Raw genomic sequence first — 17,374 nt, 5'->3', positions numbered from 1 at the left:
CTGGTAGAGGGATCAGTTTTATTCACTTTTTCATGAGCAGTTGCTCAGAAGAAGGCACTGCAGCACTTTCTTTCCCAAGAAATAAGATTAGAATCTGAATAAATTTCACAAATTTCCCCTTAGCTAGCCAATATTCCATCTTTTAGTCAATGGTATATGTGTTGGAGTTAAGCATTTATAAGAACTTTATATAACATATAGGTGTTTTTGGTGACACAATAGAAATGTGTTTACTAGCAGAAAATTCCTATTGTTAGTTCTTAAAACAATGGAAATTGCTGGTCAGGTTAGAGTATTTCCCAAATCCAGTAAAGCAGATCACTGTTCAAAAATAGGACTGGATGGTAACTAATGTAACAGGAATCTATCCTGTCCATTGCATTGTAATATTGTGATAGACTAAATGGTCAAAAGGGGAAAAACCAAGTCACAACTGTCAGAATAATTATTTTTAATTACAGATACAATCTGAAGGGAATTTATTCTATCCAATTATATCAAGTTTATGGAAATGTCCCTGAACAACCATTTGTTCCTTTTTGGAAGTCATATACTCACTATATTAATTTTGAGTTTGGTTCTCTGAGTGAACTTAATTTTCAGCAGGAAAAGCTTACCAGAAAAGATCATCTGTGAATGTATATCAAACACACACATACATATATGTATATGCACACATTTAAATGGCATTCTAGTTTGAAAATCCATTTTTTTGCTAGCTTGTGTACATTTAATGATGCTGATTACATAGGAGTAATCTATTAAAACAGTTTTGTTACCTACAAAGCTATGGATGAATTTTGGGATCATTTTTCGCTATCTAGGATTTTAAAGGAAAGCAGGAGGCTTCTTGCTCTGACATAGATTGGGTTTACAAAATACAACAGTGTATATTATTTTACTTTACTGTAAATACAGGACTTAGTTGTAATTGTCTATCTTCAGCTCATTCCACTAATATCTATTTTGAGTTAAATCTCACCACCTAAATGACAAAGCTTGCCATTGAAAACAAGAGCTGTTAACCCTGAATTTGAAGACATTATTTTTGTGCCATTATACCAAACTCTAATAAGAGAAATTTATGCAAATAAAAACTGCCTCGTATCTACAGTTTTGAAAATATCATGTACAAAATGTAATCAAAATGACTATGAGGCAATTGTAACAAATGTTAAGTTGATGTTTAGGGAATTTGTGTTTGGATAACAAAATATGTGATCAAATCACACATTTATCTTTTTATCTATTTTTTCAAAATAGAATAGGAAAGTTCAGGGGAAAGTTAATAGCAATGAGAAGGGTGTGTGTGTTTCTGGGAAGGGGTGAGATGATATTTGTTGCAGGTGACAAACTAAAACTCGATTTTGAGAATGAATATTTCTGGCTCCCTTCTCTTTACTTTAGGGCTTATTCTAGGCTGCAGAACTTCCACTTCATTTATAAAAGAACGACAAGTTCAGAATGAAGGTGGAAGGAAGGGAGAATAAACAATAAAGATTGTCTTGCGTGAATAGGTCTTTATTGTTCACCAGAAAGTATGATTCTAGAATATGTCAATCCCTTTCTTATCCTGCTCATTGAGAAAGGACTAAAAGCCTAAACATGACAAGAAATAAATTACTAGCTTAAATTCCATAATAGGTTGATTTCTCACAGTTAAGTATGAATCATAAAAATCTGTTTTGCGCATTTCTCATCAGAGATTATGTTTGTCATCAATATATTTGCTTAAGAGGTTTCTGACTCTGCTTGGCTTGGGCACTAACTGCAGGAGATGGGCGGCTAGGCAGGATGCCTCACCACTGGCACTTTGAATTCCCTCTTCAAGGATCCCTGAAAAATATTCAGAAGTTGGGCTTTTCCTTTAAGATGGGATGGCAAGTTCCGTTGCCTAGATCGGTTGGTCTATTTACTTCTTCCACTTTCAGTCTGCAGGTGGCCTTCGCTTGTAAGAGTCAAATCAACAGCGGCCCGACCAGCCCTGGCACAGGCCCTTCCGGGAGAGGCAGCAGTGCTGGGCAGCAAAAAACCCAGTAGCTGGAGCTTTAGGGGTGTTCTCAGGGCCGCCTGGCACCTAGGCCAGAAAAGCCCTCTGTCCAGGGCAGCTTGTTTGCAGGCTAACAGAGGACAATGGCAAAAGGTTTTTCCCCTACTAGTGCCTCCCGGGTTTTCCCCGCCTCCGCCGAGCTCGCTGGCGAGAGGCTAAGGCTGCAGACAGGAAAGCCGCCCGCGCCAGGCCAGCTGGCAAGTCGGAGGGGCGCATGCGCGGATCGCACGTTTCCTTTTGACTCCCCCCCCCCCCCCCCCTTTCTGGAGCTGGGTTTGGAAGTTTCCCGGAGGGCGGTACCTGGGGCGCGAGCATTCGCGCGGCCAGAGCCCTTGTCAGGCCGCTTCGGAGGACGAGCATGGCGCGGCTTGGACGCTGAGAAAGGCAGCCAGTGGGTATTCTCGCTGAGATTCCTACTCTTCCAGCTTCGCGACTAGAAGAGCACCCCTCTTGAGTAACTGGCGGAGGCGGGCTCGGGGCGCGGTCAGCTCCGCCCCCGATGCCCGAGGGGTGCGGCCCAGTCGTCTGGACGACGCCCTGCCCAGGCTCCTAAGGTGGCGCTCCTGACCCTTCTGTTTACTCACACTTCTCGCCCATTACGCCAGAGGTCACAGAATTGTGTGAATGCTCAGGTCGTTCCTGGCCCACCATTCTGAACTCATCCCTCCATCCTTTCTCACACGCAGTTGCACACATTTCCTAAGCGTGTAGAATGCGAGTGAATTTCACTGAGAAATGGGGGCGAGCACATGTCACGCTCTGCTCTTGAACTTGAGGAGGTTGTGACCTGGGCCAGGTTTTGTTTGGTATGATATTCATGTGGTAGAGGGCCGGGGAGCTTTTACTTTTCTGCTCCTAAATGCAGTCGCCTTCCGCATGGCTACCATTACCTCGTAAACTCCTAATAATTTAGAATTTATTTACCAGGAGCTCAGAGAAAGAGCGGGCACAAGAGTTAGATAGAAAAAGTGAAAGGTAAACATACATAGTTAAAACTAGATATTCTCTAAACTTTTAAAGCAGAAATCAGAATTGTGATTCAGTCTCCCCTTCCTGATTATTGTGTACTAGAATTACCAACTATCTTAAACATTTCACGTTATTTCTTTAATGTCTGTTTCTGTATTTTTAAATAATAGGTCTATTCTGCTATTTCTTGATTCCCCCCCCCCTTGTAGATAATGTATGTTGACTTCCATCTGTGGAAGAAGAGGATTTAAATGTCTGACATACCACTCCACCCCAATGATTTCCCTTTCTGATCTATCAATGCTTACTTTAAAAAATAGTGGTATGATTATATTACTTATATATATGTATATTATATTAATGTTTACATTATCCTTGCTAATTACATTGTTGCAAGCATTAGTGTCATTAGTGTAACATTGCTTACATTATTTAAACTAGTGAATTACTGGGCTATCATCTGCAATTGTATTGGTTGTCCCTTGTGCAAAGACTTGAATGTGTTCAGAGGAAAGGGGGTTTTTAAAAATTAGTTATGTCAGAGAGCATGGGTCAGTTTTTCCATATGATGGCATCCATTTCTAACTAATCAAGACAACAAAGATTTGTGCTGGGATTGGATCTTTATGTAGAGTTGTTGAACAAAGTCAGGATTCCTATCTTAGAACTTGCAGGTTCGGGAAACAGGTAAACAATAAAGAAAAAAAATATATAAATATATATAAAGCAGAGATGTATAAATACCTATTAGGGAAAAAAAGGTGGCATATGGAGAATAGAAGGTCCTGGAAGGAGGTAGCAGAAACTGATAGTTATTTTCTAATATACTTCTTACAACCTCACCACACCCTGCTCTTCCTTTCAATTCATGGTAGAACATACAAAACTAGGAGCCCAGCTGGATGGTCAATATCAGGAGGTTCAAGGCACCTTATGAGTTACTGATTTATCTCTCATAAACTTCCTTCTGGAAAACTCTTTAATTTTTACCTAAGCCTCATCATATAGTTAGAATAACAATATACCTTTATATTGTATTTATATGTGTATATATATTTATATGATTTATATTTCATATACTTTCATGTCTCTGGTTGGATGGCCAGCCACCATCTTGGTCAATATATCTGATCCTGGTGCCAGGATTGGCACACAGGTCTATTATCAGATACACAGATGGTTGTAGCTCTCTCCATGTATCTGAGAGGTGGAGACAGTTCTTAACCTGATTCCTCAATGGGTAAGATTTTTCTCTGATTGCTATTGTGAAGGATTCTAACCAGATTATGATGCTTCTTCTGTAGTCAGAGTCCGAAGGTCTACTTTTAGGGAATCAGATGAGCGTGTCTCTAGTGGGTCTCTGGACAGACAACAGTGTGTCAGCCTAAAGCTAGAATAGAACTACAAAGTCAATTCAAGATTTGAAGTCAGACAGAGGTTGGAAGGTGAGCCTTGGGGCACAGATGGGCATGGCTCTGGTTCAGTTGTCTAGGTAACTGTCTTCCAGGTCACTGGTGGCATTCAGATCCACAACCAAACTTAAGGTTCATAAACCTGTAACCTGGGACATGGGGTGACATGAATCCTGTCAGGACCCTTGATAGATGGTACGGGTGGCAGGATCAAGGCCAAATGAGACTGTAGTTAAGTCCGCTAAAAGGGTCAGGACTGTTTCCTGGTCAATAGTTTGTGGTTGGCGAGTTTCCTACTTGGGCATGTCCTGTCTTCTCAAAATGTTCTAATCCTTCAGAATTCATATTTTATAGTGAAATGTAACATTTATTGGAAAAGTATAGCCAGAATCTAAGTATTTATATGTGTAGAATTTTTTAAAAGATTCATTTTATTTATTTATGCATACAAGAGCTGGGGTGCAGGCCAGAGGTGCAGGGGATGAGAGGATTCATCAGAGACAGAGTGGGGTGCAGAACAGGCGGACAGACTGAAATACACTGCTGAGGGCAGCAGTGGGTGAGACAGGAGATGTCTGCTGCACCATGTGGGTTAGCTTCCTGGACAGGGATCCACTTTGTGCTGCAGTGGCTGCAGATGGCTTCTTTGTGCTGAGACTTACCCCTTGTGCCACCAGGGAGGCCCTACAGATTTTTTTCCAATGGACTTTCTGAAACACTTTAATATAGCAATGTGCTATCTACCTTTCTGAGTTTATGTCCCAAGCATTCCATTCTGAACCCTGTTATTTTTACTTTTTTGGCATTAAATATATAAATTCACTTTTAGCCTATAAATGTATTTATTTTCCTTAATCTGTATTTCTTTTCTACCCAAAAAAAGGTTGTAGATGGCATCTTATAGGAAATTAATTTATCAAAAAGAATGAAGATAACATAAGCAGAATAAGTTAAATTACAATGCACTTAATTTATAGCATTCATTTAATTATATATTTTATGTCAACAATAAGGTCATTTGAATTCAAATTATTTCATTTTGGTAATTACCAAATGAGTAAATAATTCCTTGAATTTACTTTGGTAGATATTTTTTAAACTAAAAAGTTCCATATGTCATAAAACTTATTTGTTGAACTTTGCCTGTGTTTCCAAAAGTTACATGGGTCGGATAATATCATTTAATTTTTGAGCTTTAATTCAACCACAGTTTATTCCCAGTACCACTCTTAATTGGGTGTGTGGGACACTGTCCCTAATGCACCAGGAAGTTTCTCCATCCCACAGATCTCTCATTCCAACTTTAAATTGCTTTGGGAAGTGGGGAACAATTACAACAACTGTTGCATAGCGAATATTTACTCTTCTACATTTGTGGGATCTGACATTGTTGAACTTGACCTTAATTCAGAAAGCTGAATTAAATACTAAGAAGAAAGTAACAGGTTCTACTAGGGAGTAGAAATATTTTTTTAGTATAAAGGGGAGTTTGTATACCATGTAACTGTACCTTCTCAATCTATAATTAAAGCTATTATTCAATGTGAATTTATAATGTGAATAACCTGATCGATTCAGGAACCAATTTATTATTACAAAAATAGAGCCATGAATCATTATTATTAGTAGTAATGTATCTTTTAATCCTTAAAGCAATTTCCATATGTTATCTTTTTATTTCCAGCATCTTAACAAGACCCCCAGGAATTTACATGTATGTGAAAGATTTAAAAGACTGAAATAGTTGATTCTTCATTATTTCATTAAGGCCAAAATTTCTGCATAGTGCTTCATAGGAAACAGGAATAATAACTTTTAGTGTTGTATCCCAAAGAACTCTAGACTTTATTGACCAAAATTTGAGCTTCAAGCTCTGCTTTGTACTTGTGGCTGAATAGCTTTGACCACACCCTGTGTTTTACATTAAAAAAGTAGAAATATGAGAACTCATCATAGATCTAAGGCATCCAATGAAAGAGGAAGAGCAAAAGGGAGAGGGGGAGGGATGAGAGTAGAGGAAGAAAAGGGAAAGGACCACAGACTATGGTGGAGGACTTGTGGGTCCTTAGGTGGTGGTAGAGCTACGATGACCACACCTAAAGGGAGAAATCCTATGTTGTCAAATATTAAGTAAGATGTAAAACAATGGTAATTCATTAATAAAAATTTTTAAAAATAAAAAAAAATTGGGGCCTCCCTGGTGGCGCAGGTGGTTCAGCGCAGCTCTATGAAGCTGTCTGCAGCCTCTGCAGTGCCAGTTGGATCCCTGTTGGCGGCAGAGCAACCCACATGGCGCACAGACCTCTCCTGACTCGCCCGCGCTCCCCTCAGCAGTGTATTTCAGTCAGTCTGCCTGTTCTGTTCCCTGCTCTGTCTCTGGTGAATCCTCTCACCCTCCCACGCATCTGGCCTGTGCCTTGGTTCTTGTATAAATAAAATAAATCTAAAAAAAATTAAAAAAATAAATAATTAAACATTTCCATAAAAAGCTGATAAAGTTTTTGTAAACTGTAAAGTATAAAGTGCTATACCTACACATATACAAATATGTGAAAGTATTATTAGTGTTTTCTCAGGTTCAACTTAGATAAATTGTGGAGAATAACTATGAAGCCACAGGGAAAAAAAAAATGGAGGGAATATTTTTCTTCAAAGACTCTTAGTCTTATCCTTGCAGAACTGGTCTTCTAATGGAAAAATAACCAAATAGTTAAGAGTGAGCTATGACTATGACATCAATAATTAGCTACCTGTGAACAGATGTTAAATTGCAATATAGTTCAATTTACTATGATTGAAGTCTGCCCATTAAAAAGACACAATTTAACTAGAAAGTGATCCAGAGTGTCAGACAAGTAGAAATAAAAATAAAATCTGTTTTAAAATTTGAACATGTCTGTTAAACACTGAATCAAATTCCAGTTCAAATTGAGTTGTTTTTGTACCTTTTCTACCACTCTACCACTGGGCCTGGCTAAACAACAAAATATGTTCCATTGTCTGAAATATTCTAGGGGCTAGGGTATCTTCAATAGTAGGGAAGTTTGCTTCTGAATTTGTTTCCACCCTAGGTAGATCTTTACACTTCAGCCACAATGCATAGAAACTCTCAATATCCTCTGTCATATTCTAGACACAGACATTGTTTTTTTTTTAATTTTTTTTAATAGAGGCTTGTTTTATTTATTTATTTATTTGTTTGTTTGTTTGTTTTGCTTATACATGCACTGGGTACAGTCAGAAGTGCAGGAGGGTGAGAGAATTCACCAGAGCCACAGCGGGGAGCAGAGCAGGCAGAAGGACTGAAGTACACTGCTGAGGGGAGCAGCGGGCGGCAGGAGAGGTCTGCGCGCCATGTGGGACCCGGACCCTCCTCCAGTGGCCGGGTAGCAGCTGGGGATTGAACCGGTGCCATAGAGGCTGCAGGCAGCTTTGCAACCCAGCGCTCAACCGCTGCGCCACCTGGGAGGCCCGACACAGACATTGTTGAAGTTAGCTGATGACAGAGGCAGATGACAAAACTTCAAGGAAAATACACTCTATATTTCACCTGAAACTATACATATTCAAAATGTTTGTTACATTTGTAGTTCCTTGTAGGTCTTGTTTTGATGTGCTGAGAGCTGGGACATGGGTAAAATAAAGACATATGTGACAGAATTCATTCTTCTGGGACTCTCTGGTTACCCCAAGTTGGAGATCATTTTCTTTACTCTAATTCTAGTCATGTATCTAGTGACTCTAATTGGCAGTGGTGTTCTGATCATAGCAAGCATCTTTGATTCCAGTCTTCTTCCCCAAATGTACTTCTTCCTAGGCAACCTCTCTTAGATATCTGCTATACGTCTGCCTCTGTTCCCTCAACTTTGGTCAGCTTAATCTTAAAGAAAAGAAACATTTCCTCTCTGGATGTGCAGTGCAGATGTTCTTTGGGTTTGCAATGGGGTCCACAGAGTGTTTGCTCCTTGTCATGATGGCTTTTGACTGCTATGTGGCCATCTGTAACTCTCTGAGATACCCCATCATCATGAGCAAGGTGGTATATGTACTGCTGGCTTCTGTCATGGCTCTCTGTTAGAATCAACTAAATTGTTCAGGCATCTCTTGTCATGCAACTGCCTTTTTGTGGGAATAATATTATTAATCATTTTTTATGTGAAATATTAGCTGTTCTTAAATGAGGTTGTGCTGATATATCCCTCAGTATCACCATGGTGATATCAAATATGGCATTCCTGGTTCTCCCACTGCTGGTCATTTTCTTCTCCTGTGTTTATCCCCTACACCATCTTGAGAATGATCAGCCACTGGGAAATGCAGGGCTTTTTCTACCTGCTCAGCACATCTTACTGTAGTGATCATATTTTATGGTACCATCTTCTTTATGTATGTCAAACCCTAGTCTCAAGAGCAACTTGGGAAAGACAATTTACAATGTAGGGAGGGGCTTATTTCTGTGTTTTATGGAGTCGTGACTCCCATGTTAAATCCTATAATCTATAGTTTGAGGAATAAGGATGTAAAAGCTGCTGTGAAATATTTACTGTGTCAGAAAGATGTTAATTATCAAGATCAAAAGGAACTATGAATCTTTTATCTATGAAGAAGAAAAATGGCATCACTGGGCAATCAGTGGGAGTTTTCTTTGGGGAAAACGAAGTATATAGGGATATTTTTATTCTTTGCCTTCACTAGCTACAATGACACTACAATGACAGAAAGTTGGTTTGCTATAAAATCGGGTTCTAATAGGATCTCATCCATATCTTACAAAGACAGTTAATTCCTTCATTTCCTTTTGAATCTTATCCCTGAGGATGTCTAAGATGGGTGACAACATAGTGGAGACGATAACACATAAGCTTTGAAAAATAGAGAGGCAGTAGTATAATTCTGCTCTATCACAAGCCACTTAAATTGATATTAGGAAAGTCATTAATCCTTTCTAAATTTTAGTTTCCTTATTTGCAAAAGGGAGTAAGGACTCTCTCTCAGTGTTACTAGAAGATTAAGTGAACTGCACAATGCACCAAGCATAGTGCCAAGTTCATAATGATTCCCTTTGTAGAGGAAGTTGAGCTTAATTTTTTTTTCCTGATGACAGAATTAAGGAATTGAAGAATCAAAGTTAAAAATAAAAGGTATCAGCTGGCAATTCTTTTTTTTTTTTTTGTTACCAGTTAGTAGGGTAGACATTCCTCCTGTAAGTCCCCTATTAACATCTATCACCAATCCTACTTTCCCCCACATATCTATATAAAGAAAATATCAAAGGATTATAAGATAGAATCAAGAAATATTTACATCCTGGGGAGTGCACAGTGAGTGATGCTTGCTGTTCTAATCCATGCTAAGTGATGTGGTCCTGAAAAAGAACCTCTCAAGGTTTTGGGTGCCTGCAAAGAACAAGGATAACTGATTCTGAATGGAGGCCTGCAGAATTTCTCTTTAGTATATAAACTAGACTAGCAGAGGAGGTAATCTAGAAGTGGATTGGAGGATTAATATTTTAAGGCTAAAAAAAACCACAATTGTTAAAATTTGCCTGAAATTTATTTCAGGGTCTGAAAGAAGGCAAAAATCTAGTGAGTAGGTAGAGAAAACCATTTTATTTTGTACTCTGGTGTGTTGAAATACCTCAGTAAACTTTGTACAGTTTCTTTTTCTCCCTTTCTGTAGCATCTTCTGCTATGGATGATCACAGCATCTCACTGGTTAATGTCACTAACCATTGTGATAGCTGACTTCAGCCTTATTTTCCTACCTGAATTGTCATTTCCCTATTGGATTTAAAACTATAGCATGATCCAAGACCTCTTTCCTGGGAACTTTACTCCCTGACAACCAACATGCTTGGGGTAAACCCAGATTTTGAGCTAAATCACTAAAATCAACACTCCCTGGACTGGAGTGTTGTCACTGCAGCCAGCTTCCAGTTTCTGGTCCTTTCTGGATCATAATGGGTGCCCCTTTTGGTTCTATTTTGATGGGTGTGTATCAAGCCCTGCATAGAGGTTGTTAACTTCTGCTCACCCACACTGGAAGAAGCCCTATATTTCATTCTGATGTCAGTTTAATTCTTTTCAAATTCCGCAGCTAAGGTTTAGGTACATGTCTGTATTTTTCTTTTTTTTTAATTTTATTTTATACTTTTTTTTTTTAAGGATTTATTTATTTATCCACACAAGCACTGGGTACAGTCAGAAGTGCAGGAGGGTGACAGAATCGACCAGAGCTAGAGCGGGGAACAGAACAGGCAAACTGACGAAACACACTGCTGAGGGGAGCACCGAGCGCTGCAGGAGAGGTCTGTCGCGCTATGTGGTCCCCTCGCTGGTGGCTGGGGATCGAACCAGTGCTGCAGAGGCTGCGGGCACCTTTGCAGCCCAGCACCCGCTGCTCCACTGGGGAGGCCCTATTTTATACATTTTTTACATCATTTTTCATTTTTGCATAATGTGTGCATTTTGATCTTGGTTATAGTCCCCATACAATTCCCACCCCCTTGTTTTGGTTTTGATCCTACTTTCCCCCTCCCCGCCAACCCCCCCACTACCCCCCAGTCTCCCTCCCCCCGCCCACTCAGTGTGTCTCTGGTTTTATAGTTTGCATCGAGTTTGTTAACTTTGGCTCACCCACACTGGGAGGAGACCTACATTTCATTCTGATATCAGTTTAATTCTTTTCAAATTCTGCAACTAAAGTTTAGGTACATGTCTGTATTTATTTCTGTATTTATTTCTATTGCCCCAGACAACTTCTTAGCACTTTAATTTTTCCCCCACAACAGGAAGGGTTTTAGCATCTCATATGCATGCTTTTTTCAGATGGATACATTATTTACAAAAACTGCCTAAAATTGTTTTCAGTTGATATATAAAAAGTTAATTCAAGTTGCTTCTGTTTAGACTAGCACAGCTCATGTTGATAAACGTCAGAAAACTGACAGTTTTAAAACTAATTTCACCTTCGGGAAATTGAGAAGTCACAAAAACATGGTTGCAGGTATTATTTTGTTGTAAATAACAAACATTTAGAGAATTCCAAAAACTGTGAAAAAAGTATAAAGAGGAAAAAATGTTCACTGTTGTTACTTCATATGGGTGACTACTGCTAACATTTTTATTATTTGTCTCCCTAATTTGAACTCATCAAGTTAGTTTTTTGTTGATTTATTTTTATGCATCTTGTATACTTGAAGTTGCTCCTGTTTTTAAGAAAAGTGTATATAATCTTTAGGTTTCACAGAATAAATTACAGAAAATGAAATTACCAAGGCACAAATATTTTAATTTTTGTTGCTAGTTTGTATGTCCTTCTCCCCCTCGTATAATTTGTAGTCAATGACACTATAAGGGTTTCTGAAAAACATTGCAACTCTGGTCTGTGTGTGTATGTGTATATACATATATAAACTTCATTTTGGAAATTTTCAAATAATGACAAAAAGCAATATTGTTATGAAATCTCTTGTACCAATCTCTCAGCTTAAATAATCATCAGCTCACTTTTCTTTATTATCTATACCCACTTATCCTCTTTCTCTACAATTTTAAGCAAAAACTGAACATATAAGTGTGTAAAAGAAAATATTTATATTTCGAAGTAATTTCAGACTTGTAGAAAAAGAATCACACAAAATTTTTTCTTAAACCTCCATCAGGATTTTCAGACAGTAACATTATCACATTTTTCTTTCTTTCCTTATACATATATATATATTTATATCTATATGCATATATCTATTCAACTGTTTCAGAAGGTGGAGATATTATATTTCATTACCTCCAAATTTTCACTTTTTCATTCCTAAAATCACTCAAAGACATTGTTTTAACTTAGCCAAAATATAATTACCAACATGGATAAATAATTTTATTTAATTAGTGATCAATAAAAAATGACCCTGGCCAAATCTGGCCTACCATCAGTTTTTGTGTAATTTTCAAGGTAAAAATGATATTTACATTTTTGAATTATTGAAAAAATGAAAATAATTCTAATACCTATGGCACATAAAAAATTTAAAATAGCAAACTTTAATTTCCAAAACTTAAAAAAATTATAGACAACTAGGGACTCATAAAAAATTACAAAAATAGAATATGGAATAGATTTCACCCTGCTTCCTCCAATGATGACATGTTATGATATTACAATATCAAAACCAAAAAGCTGACTTTTTCAACATTATTAAGTGCACTACAGAGTGTATTCTTTTTTTTGTTATTGTTGCATGTATTTGGTGTGTGTGTCTGTGTGTGAGTTCATTGCAGTTTTATCCTATGCACAAATTCCTATACTACCACCACATTAGAAATACATACTTGCTTGCTCCACAAATAAATAAAATCAGAAATGAAAGAGAAGTTACAACTTATTCCACAGAAATAGAAATGATAATTGAGTGTTATGAAAACTTCCATGGCAAAAATTGGACAATCTGGAAAAAAATGGAAAAGTTCTTGGAAACATAATATTTCAAGACTCAATCCAGAGTAAATAGAAAATCTCAACATATCAATGACATGTAAGGAAATTGAAAAGCATAATAAAAAAAACTCCCTGAAACAAAATCACAGAAACAAGTGACTTCCCTAGTGAATTCTACCAAATTTTCAAAGATTTAGCACCTATTCTTCTCAAACATGTTGAAAAATTCAAAGCAGGGAAAACTTCCAAACATATTTTATGAGGCTGATTACAAAACCAGAAAAGAATGTTAAAGAAAGCAAAACCTTAGACCAATATCTCTGATGAACATAGATGCGAAAATCCTCAGTGAATAGTAGCACACCAAATTTAACAATCTTAAGAGAATCATAGACTGTGATAAAGAGGAAAGGATGAAGTAACTATCACTGTTTAAGATGACTTGATAATATACTTAGAACCTTTGAAAACACTAGTAAAAACTATTAGCAATAATAAGTGAATACAGTGAAGTGGAAGGCTACAAAATTAATTTACAAAAACTTGTTGTGCTTTTTTTTTCAAGATTTATTTATTTATGCATACAAGAATGGGGTACAGGCCAAAGGTGTGGGCAGTGAGAGGATCCACCAGAGACAGAGCAGGGAATAGAACAGGCAGTCTGACTGAAATACACTGCTGAGGGGAGCAGCGGGTGAGTCAGGAGAGGTCTGCTGCGCCATGTGGATTTCTTCCTGACTGGGGATCGAACTCATGCTGCGGTGGCCGCAGCCAGCCCCATAGGTTGCGTCTCAACCCCTTGCGGCACCAGGGAGGCCCTTGTTGTGCTTCTATATACAAGTAATGAGCTAGAGAAAGAGAAATCAGGAAAAATATCCCCATTTATAATTGCATCCAAAATAAAAAAATACCTTGCAATAAATTTAATCAAGAAGTTGAAATACCTATACTCTGTACACTGTCAAAATAGGCCAAGAAAAAAATAGGCCTATGTTTCATTGCAATCATTTTTGTATACATTTCTTTCTTTATCTGATTTTCAATCTCTTCATTACTTCCTCACCTTTATTCAATTCCCTTATTAAATTTTATTAAAATCTATTTTATCTTGGCTATCTTTATCTTAGTCTTCACTATAAGATGGTTTTGTCATGGCTTGTTGTTTCCCATTTCTATCAATTCTGTCATTCCTTCCTGACATTTATTTGGTTAATTTCTTTTTAATTTGTATACTTCTGATTCAAGGTGTGTGTGTGTGTGTGTGTGTGTGTGTGTGTTTAACTCATTCAAATGCTTGTTTCAATTCAAGTTTATTGGCTGCAATTTGTCGTGTTATGTGATGGTTTTATTTTTTTAATAATTTTTTTATTTTAACTTTTATCATTTTTTACATTTTTTGGACAATATTTGCTTCCCTCCACCCCCTCAGATTCAGTACCCACAGAATTTCCTTCCCCAAGGCACCATGACCACAGTCCCCTGTGCTCCTCCCTCCCTTCCTCTCACCTCTCACCCTCCTCCTCCCCTGCAGTATGTCTCTGGTTTATAATTGTCTGTTTTTGCTTTGTTGTGTTTTGTACTGTTGTAATTTTTTTTACACTGTTGTCTTATTTGGTTCCTCTATATTCCTGTTATAAGTGAAACCATCTGATATTTTTTTTTCCTTCTGACTCATTTCACTGAGCATAATTCCTTCTAGCTCCACCCATGTTGCTGCAAATGGCATGACTTTATCTTTTTTGATTGCTGAATAATATTCCATTGTGTATATATACCACATCTTCTTGATCCAGTCATCTATTTTTGGGCATTTGGGTTGTTTCCAGGTTTTACCTATTGTAAATAGTGCTGCAACAAATATAGGTATACAGGTATTCTTTTGAATCACTGTTTTTGTGTCCTTTGGGTGGATCCCTATGGGTGGAATTGTCGGATCGTATGGTAGCTCCATTTTTAGTAGACTGAGGAACCTCCAGACAGCTTTCCACAGTGGTTGGACCAGTTTGCACTCCCACCAGCAATGTAGGAGAGTTCCTTTTTCACCGCATCCTTGCCAACATTTGTTGTTGCTTGTTTTTTTGATATGTGCCATTCTTACTGGTGTAAGGTGGTATCTCAGTGTGGTTTTGATTTGCATTTCCCTGATTATCAGGGATGTTGAACATTTTTCATATGCATGTTGGCCATTTGCATTTCCTCTTTGGAGAAATGTCTTTTGAGTTCTTCTGCCCATTTCTTGACTGGATTGTTTATTTTATTTTTGTTGAGCCATGTGAGTTCTTTGTGATAGTTTTAATTCTTCTTTCCCTATCTGGATTCCTTGTATGTCTTTATCTTGTCTTATCGCCCTGGGTAGGACTTCCAGTATTATATTGAAGAGCAGTGGTGAGAGAGGACATCCTTGTCTTGTTCCTGATCTTCAAGGAAAGGCCTTCAGCTTTTTGCCATTGAGAATAATGTTGGCAGTGGGTTTGTCGTATATGGCTCTTATTATGTTAAGATATGTTCCTTCTATCCCGAGAATTTCAAGGGCCTTCATCATAAATGGATGTTGGACTTTGTCAAATGCTTTCTCAGCATCTATTGATATGATCATATGGTTTTTATTTTTATTTTTGTTGATGTGTTGGATTATACTTATCAATTTTTGTGTGTTGAGCCATTCTTGTGCTCCTGGGATGAATCCCACTTGATCGTGGTGTTTTATCCCTTTGATGCATTGTTAGATTCTGTTGCAAGGATTTTGTTGAGGATTTTTGCATCAGTGTTCATTAGGGAGATTGGCCTGTATTTTCTTTTTTTTGTGCTGTCTTTGTTTGGTTTTGGTATTACTGTAATGTTGGCTTCATAGAATGTATTTGGTAGTATTCCTTCTTTTTCAATTTCTTGAAAGAGTTTGTGTAGGGTAGGCACTAATTCACCGCTGAATGTTTGGTAGAATTCATTTGTGAAGCCGTCTGGGCCTGGGCTTTTGTTTTTGGGGACTACTTTGATTACTGCCTTAATTTCACTGCTTATAATTGGTCTATTTAGTTGTTCTGTGTGATGGTTTTAATTTAATTTTTTAGGAGGAGGAGGATTAGAGGTTTCACTATTAATGAAGGCATCTTGATTCTCATTTTTAATTTCATTTTATGGTAGCTTAACTGTTTAGAATAAATAGTACACTCTTACCATTGAACTTTGCATTAATTTACAAGATTCATAGGTCAAGAGTGCCCTCCTCTGTCTGCATTGTGAAGCTGAAAATTTGTTAACATTTGCTTTGACGTTTTCCTCCTCTCCCCTTTTGCTACTGCAATAATAGAGAGTATTTAAAATAACATTAGTATGCTAAAGCCACTTTTAACTTTTGTCTTGAGAGCTCTTTGACCTTTTTTTTAAAATCTCCTTTATCTTGTTTGACTAAGTAGGAAGGAATTGTGTGCCCTCTGCTAGTCTATTGTTAGTATTTGTTACCTTTGATGAAGTATAAACCCACTCTGGGGAATTTATTCTAAGATACCATTAAAAAAAGAAAATGAAAATGACGATATTAATTTCACCATTAGTGACAATAGGAACCAAATAGAAATAATCTTTAATAGATAAATGGTTAGATTATATTTTAAATTCATATGAATGAATAAAAATGTAGCTATTAAATAGTGGATTTAATACCACACATGTATGGTCATGACAGTCTATTGTGTGCCCAGATCTACATTAGATGGGATAATTGAAAGGTCACATTGTCATCTGCCATCCCTGAACAGTAACAGATAAGAGATCTACCATATTAAGTATTGCAGAAATGTTGCTTCACTATCTTGCTGATCTTATTCAGTCTTCTGATTTTAAATATCTTTCATATATTGATGACTTCCAAATTTCCCTCTCTAACAAGATTTGTACATTCTTCGTTGCAGTTCTCATATGTAATAGACAATTTGAACCTAACATTTTTAAAATAAAGACCTGATATTTTTCAGTAAATCTAGCTCAACTACAATCTTTCCCCTTTCAGTTAGTTGCAACTCTGCCCATCACATTTTTCAGTTCAAAATCATTGAAATCATCTTTGATGTTTGTCTTCACTAAGACACATCAAGCCCTTCAGGAAATCCCATTGGCTCTGCCTTCTCTATGTATCCAGAACTTTTCTATTTCTCACCATCACTACAACTATCACTGTGACCTGGGCTAACAGCTTTTTTCTCAGAATTACTACAATAAATTTCCAAGGTTTTTCTGACTCCTGACAGGATGATCCTAACACAATGTATATATATATTTTTTAACTTGTCATAGTACTATGATACTTGAACATGATGCACACCTTAAATGAGAGCTATGGATGCCAAATTGAAGTCTCATACTCAGCTTTTCTGCCTCTAGCTTCTAGGATCATTTTATATGTAATTATCTTTTATTAAAAGGTGGTCTCACTAAAGTGGTAAATTTGTCTGAAATTTAAGTAAGCATATGTTATAGCCTCGAAAAAATTCTTCCCTCTAGTATATTTAAAATG

The 17,374-nt window shown here is 37.3% G+C and overlaps 1 protein-coding gene and 1 pseudogene across 5 annotated transcripts in view; one reads left to right on the top strand and one right to left on the bottom strand.

Moving 5' to 3' along the window:
* The window catches only part of LOC311172977 (protein NipSnap homolog 3A), a gene marked incomplete at both ends in the record, with an annotated part of 114,980 nt that overhangs the window by 25,017 nt on the left and 72,589 nt on the right, over positions 1-17,374 (bottom strand). For 3 of the 4 annotated variants that reach the window (XM_084236621.1, XM_084236622.1, XM_084236624.1), the window contains one exon: positions 2,351-2,410. In XM_084236621.1, coding sequence (XP_084092747.1) covers positions 2,351-2,410 — 60 coding nt within the window. Of the gene's footprint in view, positions 1-2,350; positions 2,426-17,374 lie in introns of those variants that run through there. The other variant, XM_084236619.1, reaches the window with a different exon arrangement.
* Positions 2,800-8,833, top strand: LOC311172690 (olfactory receptor 13C3-like; annotated as a pseudogene). The gene is made up of 2 exons: positions 2,800-2,856; positions 8,249-8,833. The product of its transcript is annotated as an olfactory receptor 13C3-like (transcript).

The sequence above is a fragment of the Talpa europaea genome, assembly GCF_964194135.1.
Source record: "Talpa europaea genome assembly, chromosome: 7".
NCBI classification, from domain to species: Eukaryota; Metazoa; Chordata; class Mammalia; order Eulipotyphla; family Talpidae; genus Talpa; species Talpa europaea.
This window is presented reverse-complemented; position numbering and strand designations above follow the sequence as displayed.